The 20906-nt window shown below is 43.5% G+C and overlaps 1 protein-coding gene across 1 annotated transcript in view; it reads right to left on the bottom strand.

Annotated features, from left to right (window-relative positions):
• The window catches only part of LOC136879385 (calaxin), a 119055-nt gene that overhangs the window by 76510 nt on the left and 21639 nt on the right, over positions 1-20906 (bottom strand). Inside the window, exon 2 of the mRNA XM_067153199.2 lies at positions 6450-6582. Within this exon, the coding sequence (XP_067009300.1) occupies positions 6450-6582 (133 nt within the window). The remainder of the gene's footprint in view (positions 1-6449; positions 6583-20906) is intronic.

Genomic DNA, 20906 nt, shown 5'->3' with positions numbered 1-20906 from the left:
CTGTCGAAAATCTATCCTTGTAGAAACCCATCACACAACTAATCACAGAACACTTGTTCTCACTCAAACTGTGTGTCAATATGAGTCATAACATCCAGAACCACCAGGGTGAAATAACGTCACAATAATATTTACCAAAACTGCTCGAAGTACAAAACACTTATCAAATCAGAGCTCATCATCATCAATCACCACTGATCTAGCTGCCTCTGTGGATCAGTGGTAGAGTATCAGCCTCCAGATCCCAAGATAGGGGTTCAAACCCGGCAGAGATAGTCGGATTTTTGAAGGGCGGTAAAAAGTGCATTCGAAACTCCATATCGTACGATGTCGGCATGTAGAAGATCTCTGATGACACATTTGGGTTTGTGTATGTTCAGTCTTCAGCCCTAAAGCTGGTTGGATCCTCAACAGTTCTGCCATCAGCTGTCATAGATGGCCTAGGCATCACTGAAGAGGTGTACTAGGGAAATGAGGAGTGAGGTAGTTTCCCGTTGCTTTCCTCACCGAGCCAGAAGTTGCTATTACATATCAGTCTGCCAAGCCCACTGAAATAATGCACAAACCGACCCTTTGAGCAACGTTTTCACACCATTCATAGCAGGGACTGGCTGCCCAAGGAATGGCATTACTAGCATCGCTCATACCTCAGTCACTTTCATATTGTCAAAGCCAACGATAAGACAGAGACAGATCAATGAAAGTAACAAAATTAATCTAGCCCATACCAGAAGACATAGTGCACTGTAAACGCTAGGTCCTGCCAGCAAAGGCATAATTATCCGACAAAATTAATTAAATCTCAGCCATAGACGCCCGAGAGAGTTTCGCTTTACTCCCATCTAGTAGGCTTAGAGTAAAACAGAACGTCGAAATTGACGAGCAGACAGCCAGATGGCGTGAAATTGAAATGTCTGCACACGGTAGCTGAGCCCTATTATTATTACCACTGATCTGAATTTACGGCTATCGCTCAGAAGGCAGATGTCAAAGAAGTTCAACATATATAAAACATCTCCCTTGGTAAATTATTCTAATCCCTAATTTGTCTCCCTACAAACGAATCTGTGCCCCAATTCGTCCTCTTGAATTCCAACCTTATATTCATAGTAGGAGGAGAGACATAAGAATGCGGTTACCCTCCCCTTTTTCGTTGTGTATGTAGAACAGGCAGGAAAGCAAATCCAAGAGGAATTTGGAAAGGGAATCACAATCCAAGGAGAGGAAATCAGAACCCTGAGATTTCCCGATGATATTACTATTTTATCTGAGTCGGCAGAGGATTTTGAGAAACTGGTGAATGGTATGGGTGGAGTTTTGGGTAAGGAGTACAAGTTGAAAATAAATAAGTCCAAAACAAAAGTAATGGAGTGCAGTCAAACGAAGTTGTCAGGGGATGGAGGTAATATTAGATTAGGAAATGAAGTCTTAGTCCGCCTCTGTGGTGTAGTGGTTAGCGTGATTAGCTGCCATCCCCGGAGGCCCGGGTTCGATTCCCGCCTCTGCCACGAAATTTGAAAAGTGGTACGAGGGCTGGAACGGGGTCCACTCAGCCTCGGGAGGTCAACTGAGTAGAGGTGGGTTCGATTCCCACCTCAGCCATCCTGGAAGTGGTTTTCCGTGGTTTCCCACTTCTCCTCCAGGCGAATGCCGGGATGGTACCTAACTTAAGGCCACGGCCGCTTCCTTCCCTCTTCCTTGCCTATCCCTTTCAATCTTCCCATCCCTCCACAAGGCCCCTGTTCAGCATAGCAGGTGAGGCTGCCTGGGCGAGGTACTGGTCATACTCCTCAGTTGTATCCCCCGACGAAGAGTCTGAAGCTCCAGGACACTGCCCTTGAGGCGGTAGAGGTGGGATCCCTCGCTAAGTCCGAGGAAAAAACCGAACCTGGAGGGTAAACTGATGATGATGATGATGATGATGATGATGATGATGATGATGATGATGATGATGAAATGAAGTCTTAAAGGAAGCAGGTGAATATTGTTACTTGGGTAGTAAAATAACTAACGATGGCAGAAGTAAACAGGACATAGAATGCAGACTAGCACAAGCCAGGAAGGCCTTTCTTAAGAAAAGGAACTTGCTCACTTTGAACATTGATATCGGAATTAGAAACATGTTTCTGAAGACTTTCGTCTGAAGCGCGGCATTTTATGGAAGTGAAACATGAACGATAAGTAGTTCAGAAAGGAAAAAAATAGAAGCTTTCGAAATGTGGTGTTTCAGAAGAATGGTGAAGGTGAGATGGGTAGATTGAATCACGAATGAAGAGATATTGAAACGAATTGGTGAGAGGAGAACGATATGGCTAAATTTGACGAGAAGAAGAGACAGAATGATAGGACACATCCTTAAACACCCAGGACTTGTTCAGTTAGTTTTTGAGGGAAGTGTAGGTGGTAAGAACGGTAGGGGTAGGCCAAGGTATGACAAGCAGATTGGAGCAGATGCAGGATGCAGCAGTAACGTAGAAATGAAAAGGTTAGCCTATGACAGGGTGGCACGGAGAGCTGCATCAAGCCTGTCTGTTGACTGATGACTCAAACAACAGCAATCATATCATGATGTTTCCTACTTTTTAAAACTCCACTCAGTCTTATTCGTCCGCTAATGTCAAAACGAGCCATTTCTCCACTGACATGCCCGTTAACTAACAATCACGTAACACTGTTTCGGCCAAATATTTCATAGCGACCTGAGTATACCGTCGGTTAAGAAACAACTCGGAGTTTCTGACAGAATACAGCCGAATGCTAGCGATAACTAGCTGCGGGTCATCTGAAAATGTTCGTACGGGACGAAATGTGTGACGGAAGTGACGTGGCAATAGTCGTTACCGTATGCCTTGGTCGCCAAAGATGCTGCGGCTGTGGATATGTATAAATAGATGTCTTGAAATAGAAAGTGTACCGTCAGTGACGTCACATTAGTCGTTACCGTAGGCCTTGGTTACCAAAGATGCTGCGGCTGTGGTTACCAGGTACAATGCCTGTATAACCCAGGCAGGAAGACCTTCCAGCATATTTTATAAGATAAGATTTCATATAAGACTGTATACACGCTTAAAGTAGGGCGACCGCGCGCGACAAAAGTTCGGCCGAGGCAGCTGCAGTAGCGCAGAGTACAAACACCGTGCGTTCGGTCTGAGTTTAAATGAGACACTGTATTTCTCTGCCCAATACACATCAAACGTGTTTTCTTAAACAAATTGGACTTCAGCGGTTTTTGCACGGAGATCTTCAACTGTAGAACCAGGTAAGTACTGTAGTTACGTTTCAAAACTCTTAGTGTTAGTACTTAATGTATAATTATTAAACTTTTTTCCTTTATCCTTTTATACAGAGCCATTCTGTGTTGAAAGATGATTTTAAAAAGGTCCTTTTCAGGACCACAGTTGTCGATTATGTCTATAAACATCGAAGGAATGTCCCTTGTAAAAGAAGAACTCTTACAGTATTTATGTAAGGAACATGGTTGTGATGTCCTTTGTGTACAAGAAACCCATCGAGACAATAATCAGAGCAGGCCAAGAATTTCTGGCATGCGTTTAGTGGTAGAGAGACCAAGTCAACAGCATGGAAGCGCAATATTTGTCAAACCTGGTATAGCAGTCCTATCCACTGTGCTGACGTAGAACTCCTCACAGTTGAGTTAAATCATTGCACTGTTTCCTCTATATATAAACCACCAAATTCTGCATTCCATTTCCAGAAACCAAGGAATTTCGACAATCAAGCCGTCCACATTGTAATTGGTGACTTTAACAGCCAAAGCAACGTCTGGGGATATGAACATGAGAATGAAGATGGAGAGGCTGTGCTGGAATGGGCTGAGACCCACCAGATGCTACTGTTACACGATGTTAAACTTCCTCCTTCTTTTAACAGCGGGCGTTGGCAACGAGGTTATAACCCTGATCTAATCTTTGTTAGCGAAGGAATTGCTCAGCAGTGTATAAAGAACATCGGCACCCCAATACCACACGCACAGCATAGACCCATCATGTGTCAGGTATTTGCTGCGGTACGTCCTATGAGCGTACCTTTCCGCAGGCGATATAATTTTAAGAAAGCAGACTGGAACAAGTTTACTGCACATCTGGAAGATGCTGTATCTGATATAGGTATTTCTATGACTGACTACGACCTGTTTGTAGATGCAGTGAACAAGAGCTCCAGACAGTCAATTCCCAGAGGTTGTCGAATGAATTATGTTCCTGGACTCAATCAACATTCCTCAGCTCTGATGGCTGAATACATTGATCTATTTGAGACGAATCCCTTTGGCGAAGAGACTGTGCAGAAAGGTCTAGAGTTGACAACAATGATAGCGGAAGATAAACGAAATCGTTGGATATCTACCCTTGAAGAGCTGGACATGTCTAAAAGTAGTCAGAAAGCCTGGCGACTTTTAAAGAGGCTTAATAATGACTTCACAAAAGCCCCTGTACACGTCAATTTGTCCCCAGATGCCATTGCTCATCAACTTTTGCTCAATGGAAAAATAGGGGGTTATATGAATAGAGTTAAAATAGAACGCCAAATAGATAAGGAGTCTAGCGACCTCACTAATAATATCACCCTAGAGGAATTAGAGAAAGCTATAAACAAATCCAAAAATGGCAAGGCTACAGGTCTGGATGATATGAGAGTGGAACAAATAAAACATTTTGGTTCCAGAGCAAGGAAGTGGGTTGTTGATTTTCTAAACAATTGCCTGCAGAGTAAACAGATACCTAAGGTATGGAGGAAGTCTAGAGTGATAGCTATTTTGAAGCCAGGTAAGGATCCATTAGATCCTAAGAGCTACAGGCAAATATCATTACTTTGTCACCTATATAAGATATTTGAGAGGATCCTACTTGAGCGCCTCACATCTAAAGCAGATCACCTTCTTATTCCAGAACAGGCGGGCTTTAGATCTGGAAGGAACTGCACTTCACAGGTGCTCAATTTAACTCAGCACATAGAGGATGGGTTTGAAAGACGTAAAATCACAGGTGTGGTATTTGTGGACCTTACAGCAGCATACGACACAGTGCACCATAGAACTTTGATCACCAAGCTCTATAACTTCACCAGAGACTATGGTTTCACGAAGATTGTTGAAACTCTCCTGCAGAATCGCCGGTTCTTTGTTGAGTTTCAAGGAAAGTGCAGTAGGTGGAGGGACCAACGGAACGGGCTTCCTCAGGGCAGTGTCCTCTCGCCAATCCTCTTTAACATCTACACAAATGACCAGCCAAGGCCTTCCTATACAAGAAGCTTCATTTATGCCGATGACCTGGCTTTAGCTGTCCAGTGCGACGACTTTCAAACCACTGAAATGCAGCTCTCAAATGCACTTAAGGAACTTTCAGTGTACTATCAGAAGAACCGGTTACTGCAAAACCCGACTAAGACCCAGGTGTGTGCATTTCATCTTCGAAATCGAGAAGCTACTAGACAGCTGTGCGTGACATGGGAGGGTAAGCAACTGGAGCATTGTTTTACACCTAGGTACCTGGGTGTCACTTTAGACCGGACCTTAACATACAAGAAACACTGTGTTAATTCTGGACAGAAAGTCTCAGCCCGAAATAACATCCTCCGTAAACTTGGCTCAAGCAAATGGGGAGCCCATCCAACTTTGTTAAGAACCTCAGCTCTTGCTCTGAGTTTTTCTGCAGCTGAGTATGCGTGTCCTGTATGGTTTAGGTCAGCCCATACGAAGCGGGTGGATGCAGCCCTTAATGAAACATGTAGAATAGTAACTGGGTGTCTGAAACCTACTCCCACTAACAAACTCTACTGCTTGGCTGGTATTTCTCCTCCAGACATTCGGCGAGAAGTGTTTGCAAGGCAAGAGAGGTCGAAGGTGGATCTCACAAGCAACCACCCGTTATTTGGACATCGACCTCCACCCAGAAGACTGAAGTCCAGGAAAAGTTTCCTCAATGTCTCCAAGGCTCTCGATAAACCAGCAAGAACAACACGTTGTGATATGTGGCGAGCAAAAATGGAGCATCTTTCTGATTGGATGGTGCCTTCTGAATCTCCACCCCCTGGTCATAATTTGGAATGGACAACCTGGAAGGCACTTAATCGTTTGAGGAGTGGAGTAGGTAAATCCAAGGATAACCTTAAGAAATGGGGTTATCTGAAAGATCAGTCAGACTTCTGCGATTGTGGGGAGCAACAAACTACCCAACACCTGTATGACTGTCAGTCCTCCCCTGTTCGTTGTACACTTCAAGACTTGATTCAAGCCACTGAAGAGGGAATTTCTGTTGCCCATTTCTGGGCAGACATTGTGTGAAACATGTTTTGTGACATAAAGTGCATTCTGTTTTATTTGTATATAATACCTTATTTATATTTTTAAGTTTCTCAACACTCTGACACGAAATAAATAAATAAATGTGTGGTTTTCTACAAAGAGTAAAAAACGAGAGAAATCTTCGAACCTCGGTTGTAGTTCCAGTTGGTGTTGGTATCACTGCTGGAGCTGGACTTCCCACTGCGCTGCTTCCTACAGGTGAGTTGGCTGCATTGGCCACCAGCTTGCGGTAGACTCGAGCAAGTGCTTCTATCTCCAGCCTGCCACAGAGAAAACAATGTTTAACAATGAGCCAATATCCAGGTCTCCAAGTCTTACTTAATTCTACACTGTTATATATTTTAGCGATAAATCTGCATGTTTCTGTGAATGAAAGGAATTCTCTTCGTTGTTCACAGCTACAGAGTTATTCCTAAACCAATATGATTCCTGTAAATTCAACTTTAATACAGCTACAACACAATGGTCATAGATCCTGGAAATCATGACACTCTTAGTACATGGACACAGCACGAGATGGAGGTGCGTTCGACAGACATAGTTCTTGCAATGTCCTCGATAACGATCAGCACGCTTTTGAAACCTAGATGGCCGGCTGTGTTTACATTCCCTGTCCGTGCAGTGCCAGGATTTCCCCAACTCGAGACACAGCGTTGTCAACTTTTAACTATATAGCCACTGGACATAACTGCGTGCAGCTGTGCAACACTGTAGACCTGACAAGCGAGTCGGCTTAAGGACCGGTACGCTTTTGAAATACTCCATGTGGACTGTCACTGACAAAGCAAGCATGCTATTGGTCAAGAGCAATATGGTTACTGTCCGGGGGTTACGTTTGAGTTGCGTATCGTTTACGGCGAAATTGACAGAACTACACCACGCACAGGTCTATGGAACCACAGTAGTGACTCAGGCTTCGTGCAGAATGGATGTGACGAGACTAGAACAGCGTACGCATTGGCCGTTCGCCGGGATAGCAATGCCAAAGTATGTCATAGAGAGCTTGTTGAAGCCGTAAGGTATAATGCCCTTCCATACCGAACCGTAGCGAGATGGACGTGAAACACGTAGCAACGTGCAACGTTCCGGAAGACCTGCTAGTGCCCAGACTGACGTGCCACTCACAGTGGACAGATGATGGGCGCCACTTGAGTTACAAGGGAAAATAACGTCATCCTTATCCATGACAACGCCAGACCGCATACAGCAGAGGCTGTACGGAGGCAACTTCAGCACTCGGGATGGGAAATACTGGATCAGCCGCCATACTCACCGGACCTATCTCCATGCGATTTTGATCTCATTCCCAAAGTGAAAGAACCATTGCGTAGGAGACAGTTTGGGGCGTGAGAAGACATAGCCAACGATGTGAAAAACGAGGTTACAAAATTGACGCGTGGTGAGGTGACTGGTATCCGACGTTTCCCTCAAGCTGGACAGTCTAGAGGACTACTTTGATTGTTTAGTTACTGTACATTATGTAGCACAAATGGCTGACTGTTTCCTACACCTACTCCGCTTTTTTCATACATTCACAGCACCTTACGATCCCCACTTCCATCTGTATTCTTTTATTTGTCTGGTAGATCCACCATTCGATCCAAACTAAGTAGTTGCGATAACTTATGCCAGAACCCTTGCAATAGTAACGTATTACACTTGCAACACCTTAGCTGTACTAACATTGACTTATAACACCACGACAAACGTTTCCAGTCAACGACAATCGACACAGCGTACACTGACAAACGTGTACAGTACAACCTAACAATAAAAAATCAAAAGCCCATTGTCTTCAAATTATAAAATCATTGTCAAATTTCCAACATGCTTTTACGAAAATAGTGGTATTTAAGAAAATAGGCAAAATGTATTTTGATAATATCTTACGTACTTAAAAAATGGCTTCGATTCAAAGTCGTTAAGAAGGAAAGCCATTTCTTTTGAATGCTGACTCAATTGATATAACTGTTAAGTTTATTTCATTCTGTAGAAATATAATTCTTAGAACATTATTACATACTGTACTTGTAAGTGACAGAATGACATGTTTCCTTCTGCATCAACATCATCAGATTGTATCAAATCGTATATACCAGGTGGTTCTCAAGTCCCGTACTTTCTACTCACAAGTGTCCGGCATGCAATAATGATGAACGGGATGCCTAATCGCTGGTTTACAAAGGAGCGCTACAACGTGCTGTATTTCGGATGTGAAGCAAATAGCAGTAATTGTAATACACCAAAAAGTTACTTGTATGTGCTTTGAACGCTTTACTAACTCTTAATTACAATTTTGTTCGCCGAAATATGTCCACAGAAGGAAGGTGGCTATTTGGTAACTTCTGCGCATGCCGTCTGCGAACTTCAGCTGCATTCCGACCAACTTCTTCATAGATTAAAATTAAGTCTGTGTATTCGTAATTGATGAACACACCAGCTATTGTAGTGCTTCTATACCAAATACCAGCCTATTGCTATGCATTCGAAAACGAGGTTTACTAACGCAAGGGGTCAGATTAGACGGGTAGTACCGAGGAACATGCAGCGTGTGGCCGTCCGGTCATTATCTCTTGGTACTGACGTAACTTAACCGTAGCCAGTAGACTAATGCCCCTGTGAAAATCAGCTATTAGACATCCCATTCATCATTACTGCATGCGGGACACTTGTAAGTAGGAAATACTGAGCTAGCGAGTCACCTGGTATTTGTACAACATTTCTTAGGTTTTATAAACTTGTCGATGATTGTAAATTGGTGATGTTATGAACACGTATGACAGAAGTCCGTTATTGATACCTTAGTAAATTTGAGAACGTTCTCTGTATTTAACCTAAAACCAGCTCTGGTTTCAAGTTCGTTATGTCCAACGCCCGAGGATGGACTGATTTCAGGTCACTGGCCTGGATTGTGGCTTTTAACACAAACGTGTGTGTAGGGGAAGGCAGAGCCGGTACAACTCTGTTCTACCTGGTTATAGTCTATGTGGCTTCACTTGCATCAGAAAATGAATGCATGATAATGATTTTTTGAAGAAATTAATTTGTCGACATGAATTAACGACTTCATATTTACTGATAAATGTTCATCATCGCATGTCGCGGGACTCATTGCTGAACACCGTGACCCCGTGAAGTCTCAAAACCTGCTGAATGGTCTTTGCACCTGCTCGCTGATGTTCCCCCCCTCGGTCTCATGCCCTCAGCTTTCCCTTCCATTATTAATTGTTCTCGGTATTCTCCATCTCTTCTCGCAATATATCCAGATAACTGGAGGACTTTTTGCTTGACATGGGAATAAACGCGCTTGGACATGTTAAAATATTTGGTAATGGACACATTAGTTCTATTTTTTCGGTCTATCTTCTGCATTATGTGCCACCACCAAAGCTCGAATGCATCAATGCGCAGCTTGTCTCTGACCTTGAGAGTCAATGTTTCGCAACCATATAAGAAGACAGAAAACACTTTGTGATCACCATTTTCTTCCAGATCTTTGTGAGCTTCTTCATAGCCACTTGTCCTAGCGTGATCCGTTTTCTTCACAACTTCCCGTGTCACTAACTGTTGACCCAAGATAAGCGAAAGAATTCGCGTCCTTAATCGACGTGTAAGTTGGACCTGTGCTCCTCGATCAGTTATTGAGAGTGAGATTGATGTCTAATCCATACGATACAACAGCATCCTCTATTTTTGTCACTAGGTCAGTAAGTTCATCTTCACTGCTCGCTACGAGTACAGTGTCATCGGAAAATCGGAGTTTATTAATAGTTCTTTCACCAATTGATATGCCTCGATTTCATCCACCAATAACTTTCCTAATGACATATTCAGCATAGATCTTGTATAATTGAGGGATAGGACAGAACCCATTCTAACACCTCTAGATACATTGAAGAATTCGGTGGTGGTGGGATTTGTCTTCACAGCTGTTATGTGATAGTTGTATAGAACTCCGATCAGTGCTATCAGGTGTTTTGGGACACCGAACTCTATAGCCAGCTGCCACAACGCTTCCCAGACAACGCAATCAAATGTTTTTCTATAGTCAAGAAATTAGGTGAAAACGGGGCACAGAATTCACGTGAGTTCTCAATTATTTGCTTTATATTAAGGATATGTTCTCGAGTTACTTTTCCTTCAACAAAACCTGCTTGTTCTGCGGTAATGGGAGGGAGAACGTGCGGCTTTAAGCGCTGGTTCAGGATGTACAGGAAGATTTTGCTTGTATGAGATATGAGTTCAGTAGTTCGGTAGTTAGAGCAGTTACTAATTGATCCTTTCTTGTGCAAAGGAATGAAGAGAGACTTCGACCAATCCTCTTACCACTCCCCAGTTTCAATGCCTTCCTGTCCCATCTCTACAAAACGCTCTTGAGTGGCGAGCTGCTGCTAAATTCATAGAGTTTAGTGTAGATTGATATAACAATACGCACATTCCAGACGTACTTCGCGTCAGAGAAACCTCCAGTGAGATTAAGTGATAGTGAAAAATAGTGTGAAATATTGTTTTGCAAAAATTTGAATTTTAGTAGCGTGAAGAGTGGGTGTGAGGATTTTTCAGATGTGTGTGACCCTTAACGTTGATTTGGTTGGCTCTTTGGCTATGTGCTGCTACCGTGCTTAATTTGTACAATTTTAATATTTTTTGTTAATGTTTGTGAAATGATTGGAGGCTGACTGGCGAATGTGTCTAACAGCGTCTTTGTATCAGGTGTATAAATTTTGCCTTCTGTTTTGTCTATATGTACGACGTTGCAATTTTGTTCTTGGCATTTGACATCATAAACTCTCGATTTGGAGAAAAGGAGTTTTTGTTTATGTTTCATTTCCTGATGTGTCTTTGTAGTGGGTTCTTCTTCTTGAAGGCTACTTTCAGAGCTTGCTTTTTTTTAAATTTTAGCTATCTTGTACATATTCTTGTCCACGTGATTGAGGTATGTGTATATGTTGTTTTCAGTTGTGGTTTTTCTGGTGCGTTTTCTTTGTTTCCTTCGTAATCCATGTACTGTCTCAGGTGGGAGACTGTTTTCTTTCGCTATTTTTATTGTCTATTTTTCGTTTTTTGAAATCTGTCAATCACCACTGATCTGCATTTAAGGCAGTTGCCCAGGTGGCAGATTGCCTATCTGATGTTTAACTAGGCTTTTCTTAAATAATTCCAAAGTACTTAGAAATTTTTTGAACATCTCCCTTGGTAAGTTATTCCAATCCCTAACTCCCCTTCCTATAAATAAATATTTGCTCCAATTTGTCCTCTTGAATTCCAACTTTATCTTTATATTGTGATCTTTCCTACTTTTAAAGACACCACTCAAATGTATTCGTCTACTGATGACATTCCACGCCATCTCTCCACTGACAGCTCGGAACATACCACTTAGTCGAGCAGCTCGTCTCCTTTCTCCCAGGTCTTTCCAGCCCAAACTCTGCAACATTTTTGTAACGCTACTCTTTTGTCAGAAATCACCCAGGACAAATCGAGCTGCTTTTCCTTGGATTGTTTCCAGTTCTTGAATCAAGTAATCCTGGTGAGGGTCCCATACACTGGAACCATACTCTAGCTGGGGTCTTATCAGAGACTTATAACCGAGCTCGATAGCTGCAGTCGCTTAAGTGCGGCCAGTATCCAGTAATCGGGAGATAGTGGGTTCGAGCCCCACTGTCGGCAGCCCTGAAGATGGTTTTCCGTGGTTTCCCTTTTTCACACCAGGCAAATGCCGGGGCTGTACCTTAATTAAGGCCACGGCCGCTTCCTTCCAATCCTTCCAATTCCTAGGCCTTTCCTATCCCATCGTCGCCGTAAGACATATCTGTGTCGGTGCGACGTAAAGCAAATAGCAGAAGAAAAAAAAAGGAGACTTATATGCCCTCTCCTTTACATCCTTACTACAACCCTTAAATACACTCTTAACCGTGTGTAGAGATCTGTACCCTGTATTTACAATCCCGTTTATGTGATTACCCCAATTAAGGTCTTTCCTTATATTAACACCTAGATACTTGCAATGATCCCCAAAAGGAACTTTCATCCCATCAACGTAGTAATTTAAACTGAGAGGATCTGTCCTGCTTATTGCTATAGATATAGTTCTGTGAATTATTGTATTGAGCTCTGTTGATTTGTGCGTGTTCGTGTGCTAGGATTCGTTGTCCATTGTGTGTGAAGTCTTAGTGAGTTCTGCGTATATTTTGCACAGCAGGTCGTTGTTTTCCTATTGATTGTGATGTCTAAAATTTGATCTCGTTACTTTCTGGTTTCGTTGTGAATTCGATTGACCTGTGGTAGGAATTCAGTGTGTTTAATAAGTGCTGATCGTTTGTGACGTCATTGCCAAATGTGCATAATCATCCTCTACGTATGTGCTCCAGTGTCAAATCCCTTTAAATAGCTGTTTCGTTAAGAAATTATTTTCAGTGTTATTTAAGAAAGTGTTAACTATTATTCCTGATAATGGTAATCCCACAGTTAATCCTTCCTCTTGAAAATATATTTTCGTCGTTGAATGTAAAACTGTTTTGGTTTACGGTTGATCTTAGAAGGTTAATTATGTTGTCTGTTTCTAGTAGTGAATTGTTATCTTTTATATGGTTTTCTGTAATTTTGCAGATTTATGATTGCTATGAAATAGTCCGGCTCGTTGACTGAATAGCCTTCGGTTCGGAGGACACCGGGTTCGATTCCCGGTGGGGCTGTGGATTTTAACAGCGTATGGTTAATTTCCCTAATAATAATAGTGTTATTTGTTTTACGTCTCACTAACTACTCTTTTACGGTTTTCGGAGACGCCGAGGTGCCGGAATTTAGTCCCGCAGGAGTTCTTTTACGTGCCAGTAAATCTACCGACACGAGGCTGACGTATTTGAGCACCTTCAAATACCACCGGACTGAGCGAGGATCGAACTCTAGTTCGGAGACTGGGTATTTGGGTTCGTCTCAATAAACATCTTAATTAACGAACAACACACATCACGCTAACACGCAATAGTGAGCAAATCCCTCCATACAGAGTTGGCGTCAGGAAGGGTATCCGACCTTAAAACTGGGCTAATCACATGCAAAGTGCAGACCTCAGGTAATTATTGGGAAAATGTCAGGAAGGAGAAGAATGATAGCTAGAAAATAATGTGTCCGGGCATTGTATGCAGGATGTGTGAATAATGTGGTGGGGGGATAATGACTAAACCTGTAACTCGTAGCTGAATAGGTTATTTTTAAAACCCCGTACCTCCAGAATTGTACATTGTGGGAAAATAAGAGAAATTAATAATTAATTACGTAGAGAAGTTGTAAATGTTTATATTACTTCTAAAATTTAAATCTTGATTCAGCATGCCACGAAGATACGTAATATATTACAATTGTTCTAAAACTAGTTTAAATGTTGATGACTTAAGGGATTTCAAAAAGTGATGGAGATTTTTATGATAATATGGCACATGTTTTTTACAATAATATGTTGAATTACAATATTCATCTAGAAAATAATGACCATGTCAATTTGTAAAATTATCGCTAGAAACTTACGAAAATTGCATTTTTTTAAATGTACATACCGTAGAAATGATTTTAAAATCAACAACCTTTTTAACTAGTTTTTCTGTCAGTGATATCTCAGTTATACACGGTTTTCCAGAATCCTCGAATTTCCCCTTCATCAGCATGTTTCCTTCCAATTTTCCAAATCCTCCATTTTCTGTATATTAATCGGAAGATTCTGTTTACACGCCCTTTTTTCTGGCATCACAATGGCACTGGGAATACTGTTAAGAAGCCTGACGTTTTAGGTTATAAGACTGGGTAGTGGTCCCTAGAATACTGGAAATAGTTATACTGTGACACCTGAAACTTTGCTTTCATATCCCAGGGCACTTCCTTCCCACGGGATTCAATGGACAGGTCAGATTTCTTAAACAGTGGAGGTCTCCAGGAGTTGTAGTCAATAATAGTTACGTTCAGAAACCCCACATATCAATGATTTACAGAATTTCGAAACAGAATTTTGCCGGCACAGTTCTTCGCTATTTACACTAAGAGGCAGTATAAGCAGGACTACGGTATCTGCTGTGAAGGGTAGTTGAATGTCAGCGACGGAAATTGAGGATGTCGTAGTTTGAGCAACTGGCAAATTACAAGTTCTGCCAAAAATTAGGCAAATTCGCTAGCGAAATGTTTGAGATGATCAAGTCGAAATGGCCCGGATCACCACGTCGAGAAAAAGACACGAAAATACAGATCAAAATACCATGTGATCCTTGAACTGTTAGCGCCAGCCCAGTCACCGAACATATTGACTGTAGTACGTACATAGGTGTACACTGTGTTGCTTACACTGTAGGCGCCAGTCCAAGAACTTACTGACTGTGGTACATGAGTGTACGCCGCGTTGCCTACAATGTAGGCGTCAGTCCACTAACGCATTGACTATCAATCAATCACTACTGGTCTGCATTTAGGGCAGTCGCTCCGATGGCAGATTCCCTATCTGTTGTTTTCCTAGCCTTTTCTTAAATGATTCCAAAGAAATTGGAAATTTATTGAACAATACTAGTATTGTCCAAAGAACGCTAGACGAAAAGAGCACCAGATGTAGAACAACAGTTGGATAATTGAACCAGATTAAGTGTGTCACCTTAAGTGCGGGCAGTATCCAGTATTCGGGAGATGGTGGGTTTGAAACCCACTGCCGGCAGCCCTAAAGATGGGTTTCCGTGGTTTCCCACTTTCACACCAGGCAGTACCTTAATTAAGACCACAGCCACTTCTTTCCCACTCCTAGCCCTTTCCTCTCCCATCGTCGCCGTAAGATCTATCTGTGTCGGTGCGACGTAAAACAACTTGTGAAGAAACAAAAAGAAATGCGTCACCATTAGACTTCTATCAGAGAAGTAGAAGATCGGCTGCAATGGAGATGTAACTAAGTCATAGGGTAACGATTCCTCAGCTATAAGGAGTCAGAAGAAGACGAATCATCGTTAGAAAGTTAAAAATGGATGCGATGCTGAGCAGAACGACCGTGGAGGCTCCTGCCTCATCAATGATGGTTGTAATACTTGCAATCGTACTGTTGAGACGACAAGCATGTGGATTGCTTGTTAATGAAAGGACGTGAGAACTGCGAGAGGAGCAGAGCTTGTACTGTATCATCTGTCAATAATCGAGCAGCCTTGACCTTTGCTATAAATAACAGGGAGGACTCCGCAGGGTTGGTCATAGGCCGCCTCAGGTACAGCTCCACAGGTGATTGACCGAGTGTGCAGTTGTCGATTCTACTGCAAATTATGACCGCTGTCAATAAACCGTCCGTGGTTCATGTCACCATTGAATCACTGATTCAAACCTCGATGAATCCGTGCAAATTTTGCTGCAGAAAAATGAAGTGGGTCATTTTTTCCATCGTCCATGACTCTGGTAGTATTATTCTTACCATTATTTTTGAATCTCCTCTCCGCCTCTTGTTATTTCTTGATGGACGCAGTATCCTTGAATCTGTTTCTTGGTAGAGGCTTGCGCAAAATGTAGCTTCTCATGTGTCTCTATATTATGAAACCAATCTCGGCAAGATCAGTTTTTTTTTTTTACCTCGATGTGAGGGGTCGTCTGTGGTTCACTCAACCTAAATGAGAACATTAAAGAGCCATCTGATGTTGAGATATTGGTCTCGGCCTAAAAGTCCAAGAGCGACCACATGTCATCTTGTAATCTGCAGGCCTTTGAGCAGAGCAGCGGTTCCTTGGTAGGCTAAGACTCCTCAGGGCTGTAGAGGACTTACTACAGCTCTCTGTCTATTTTGCTAGGTTGATCTCCACCTCACTACCAATATCCGCAGTCCTCCATTACCGCAAAGCTACCGCTCCTTCAGTCTCTCTATAGAGCTCATCTGTCATTCGCATTACCTTCCCAGTTAACATTTGAAAAATGATGCCGCCCGCTGATTACATGTCATTGCCACTCCTTCCAGCCCTGTACGCCCTAAAATGAAGTTTAGAGATGGCCCTTACACCTACAATTTCATGTTTCCCTTGCTAACTTTTTAACAACTTACAAAATCTTCTTTCTCCACTATGAAGACCTCCCTCATTTTGTTTCTCTCTTGTCTGTACGATAAACACTCCAGTTCCCGGAGCAAATTTCTGCATCCAAAATGCCACTTCTCGCCCATGGGTTTTCTTCTCCTCCTCCCAGCACCACTTCATGCTTCTTTCCCGTTATTCACTTGATATCTTCACTATCCCCTTCTCTTGTCTCTCGACCCCTGTGGGTGGGGGAGGTAGAATAACACCCGCGGTATCCCCTGCCTGTCGTAAGAGACGACTAAAAGGGGCCTCAGGGGCTCTCAACTTGGGAGCGTTGGTTGGCGACCACGGGCCCCTTAGCTTACATGCTTCTACTTACTTGTGGACAGAGGAACCTAGCTCCTCACTTTAATTTATTCTATCCGACCTCCTTTGGTCAACTCTTGTTCTCTTCCGATCCCGACGGTATTAGAGCATTCGAGGGAGAGGGTGTCACGATCTTCGTGGCCTTTGTCTTTCTTTGACCGATATCTTCATGTTTCGTAGTATCGGATCCCTTCCATTTTCTCTCTCTGATTATCGTTATGTAGAGGTTGCACTTCCTCTTAAAAGAGTAATCACCACCACCACCAACGTCTTTTCTCCCCAATGGTGCTTCTCTATCCTGCTCCTGCACCTTTCTCTGTCATTGAGCGCTGGTGAATATTTATTTCTCCCGTTCTCTGTCCATTCAACCTTGATCCGCATCTCAGTCCAATAATCCACTTCGTTCCAATCTTTCACCTCCTCTGTTTGGTGCCAGCAGGATTTCTCTCTGCCCCGTGCTGTGAACAGTACCGCATTCCTCATTGTTGCCTCGGCTTTGCGTTCTTTCATTGTACACTTCTCTAGTCACGAGGTAGACAGTGCTCATCTTCCTCACTCTATCTTTTATCCCATCGCTGCTCCTGTTCCTTCCTGTTACATATTCTCCAACTTTCGTACCTTCTGCACGGTGCTTTCTGCCCCTTTGCAAATACAGGGTATATCCGTACAAACTTTCAGGGATTATGGAGGAAGGGAAATGGATCAATTTGAGATAAGAAACCATATTCCGGAAACATTCGAGTCAAAAGTTAAGCAAAATTCTACTCATTTAAGTCTGTTTACCTGCACAAGTTTCACAAGTAGCGAATATTTAAGAGTAACTTAAATCTTATATTTAAGTGGTCCGCCTATTCAACACATACATAATTTATTACATCCAGTATATGTTTCGTCTCCTAAGGGCCATCTTCAGCTAAATAAATTATAATAATATACGTAGGTCGAGTCATAAGTATGCCAACTATTTTTTTCTCGCGAACAGGAGACAGCACGGAAAATCTAAGATATGCATTTGGAAACGTACGGTACGTACTTGCGTATGATGCCACTAGATGGTGTATGTAAACAACAGTGTGGGTCTAAGCAGGCCCCCAAGTTCAGTGTGTGAGTGAGAGCATCACAAAATGGAAGTCAACAAGCAGGAGCAACGATCGTATATTAAAATAGCAGTTCTCCACGGCAGAAATGCCCGCCAATGCCATGCAGAGCTGCGGGAAGCATTGAGTGTGCATGCCATGTCCTACAGAGCAGTGGCGAAGTGGGTGGAGACATTCAAACGGGGTAGAGTACCAACTGACGATTTGCCTTGCCCAGGCCGTTCAGTGTCCATGGACAAAGATGTTTATACAGTTCCTTTCTGTTGTACCAATTGCGCCGTGCAGTGAGAACCAAACGTCCAGATCTTTTGGACAACGCCATAATCCTACACGATAACGCGACAGCTCTCACAGCAGCCATCGTTCAGCGTCGCTTACAACGATGGGGATGGGAGGTTCTTGAAGTTGCAAGTCATATAATCAATACAATTTTTAAATTGTTCATCAAAGTCTTAAAGATAAGCTTCTTGGAAATTCTGATATACACTGACTGACACAGCAAATGCAACACCAAGAAGGAGTGGTCAGAACTTTATGCCAATTGCAGGGTAGACTGACGTCACTGAGGTATGCTCATGATGTGAAATGCGCCGCTGTGCTGCGCACGTAGCGAACGTGAAATGGGACACGGCGTTGGCGAATGGCCCACTTCGTACCGTGATTTCTCAGCCGACAGTCATTGTAGAACGTGTTGTCGTGTGCCACAAGACACGTGTATAGCTAAGAATGCCAGGCCGCCGTCAACGGAGGCATTTCCAGCAGACAGACGACTTTACGAGGGGTATGGTGATCGGGCTGAGAAGGGCAGGTTGGTCGCTTCGTCAAATCGCAGCCGATACCCATAGGGATGTGTCCACGGTGAAGCGCCTGTGGCGAAGATGGTTGGCGCAGGGACATGTGGCACGTGCGAGGGGTCCAGGCGCAGCCCGAGTGACGTCAGCACGCGAGGATCGGCGCATCCGCCGCCAAGCGGTGGCAGCCCCGCACGCCACGTCAACCGCCATTCTTCAGCATGTGCAAGACACCCTGGCTGTTCCAATATCGACCAGAACAATTTCCCGTCGATTGGTTGAAGGAGGCCTGCACTCCCGGCGTCCGCTCAGAAGACTACCATTGACTCCACAGCATAGACGTGCACGCCTGGCATGGTGCCGGGCTAGAGCGACTTGGATGAGGGAATGGCGGAACGTCGTGTTCTCCGATGAGTCACGCTTCTGTTCTGTCAGTGATAGTCACCGCAGACTAGTGTGGCGTCGGCGTGGAGAAAGGTCAAATCCGGCAGTAACTGTGGAGCGTTCTACCGCTAGACAATGCGGCATCACGGTTTGGGGCGCTATTGCGTATGATTCCACGTCACCTCTAGTGCGTATTCAAGGCACGTTAAATGCCCACCGCTACGTGCAGCATGTGCTGCGGCCGGTGGCACTCCCGTACCTTCAGGGGCTGCCCAATGCTCTGTTTCAGCAGGATAATGCCCGCCCACACACTGCTCGCATCTCCCAACAGGCTCTACGAGGTGTACAGATGCTTCCGTGGCCAGCGTACTCTCCGGATCTCTCACCAATCGAACACGTGTGGGATCTCATTGGACGCCGTTTGCAAACTCTGCCCCAGCCTCGTACGGACGACCAACTGTGGCAAATGGTTGACAGAGAATGGAGAACCATCCCTCAGGACACCATCCGCACTCTTATTGACTCTGTACCTCGACGTGTTTCTGCGTGCATCGCCGCTCGCGGTGGTCCTACATCCTACTGAGTCGATGCCGTGCGCATTGCGTAACCTGCATATCGGTTTGAAATAAACATCAATTATTCGTCCGTGCCGTCTATGTTTTTTTCCCAACTTTCATCCCTTTCGAACCACTCCTTCTTGGTGTTGCATTTGCTCTGTCAGTCAGTGTATTATTGTCATTAATTCTAAGTGAAGATGTCCCTTAGGGGACGAAACATGTACTAGATATAATAAATTATATACGTATTGAATAGGCGGACCACTTAAATATAGTATTTAAGTTATTCTTAAACATTAGCTACTTGATTTTATAGCCAATGCGGATTTTTATCTAAAATGAAGCTGTTAAAGCTTGTCACATGAAAGTTTCACAAGCTGCTCCATTTACGACATATCTTCGAAATGGCGTCCCCCTGTGTCAATGCAGGCATTGTATCATCGCAGAAAGTTCTGTCGGTACCCGTTTGAATATCCGCGGTGTCATTTTGAACACCGTTGCAAGCAGCGAGAATTCTTACCAAGAGATCCTCTTCAGTCTCGACAGATGTCTCATACACAAGGCTGTTCACGTGGCCCCACAAGAAGGAATCAAGTGGGGTGAGATCAGGTGAACGAAATTCCGGCAACCCGGCGTCTGTTAAGAACAACTTGGATTATTAATAACTTCTGACTCGAACGTTTCCAGACTACGGTTCCTTATCTGCCGTCCTCCATCGTCCCTGAAAGTCTGTAACATCATCACGGATACACCCTGTGTATCTATTCCCTTCCTTACAGCACTTCTAAGTCGTACTGTAGCTGTCGGAATCTTCTCTTCAGAGCTTGTATTTGACTGGGAAGCTCTCTGGTAGCAAACGTGTTCTGCAATGGTGGACAAGTTTACTCGTGAACAAGGGGCACAGCAACAACTATTAACTTTCAAATCCATGGCAGAATGTAATTCATACTGACTTGAGGCGGCACGCTAGCTCACTAACGGCGGATGTGACGGGAATAAATGACTCTGTACAGGCACAAAGGGATTGTATTTGATGAACTCGCTTTGTATTCACCAAGACTGATGGAGGTGCCGGCTCGTTCGAGGCGCTACGCCGATTAATTTACGACCTCAGCTCCGTCGTGGGTACATGGAAAGCCTTGCCGTATAATTACAGAGACATTACAACACAGAGGAATACAGCTATTGTTGTCACTAGATTATAAACTAAAATAGTATTTTCTAACTCAACGGCGGCATTCCACACCTCTAATTTCCAAAGTAGGTACAAGGCCAAGCGTCCGAGTTTGGAACAACAGCGATGTGTTGCCAATGAAGGCGACCACGTGGTCACAGACTTGGACTTCATTGAAAATGTATATTAATAATTAATT

This window comes from Anabrus simplex, chromosome 8 (assembly GCF_040414725.1).
Source record: "Anabrus simplex isolate iqAnaSimp1 chromosome 8, ASM4041472v1, whole genome shotgun sequence".
Lineage (NCBI taxonomy): Eukaryota > Metazoa > Arthropoda > Insecta > Orthoptera > Tettigoniidae > Anabrus > Anabrus simplex.
This window is presented reverse-complemented; position numbering and strand designations above follow the sequence as displayed.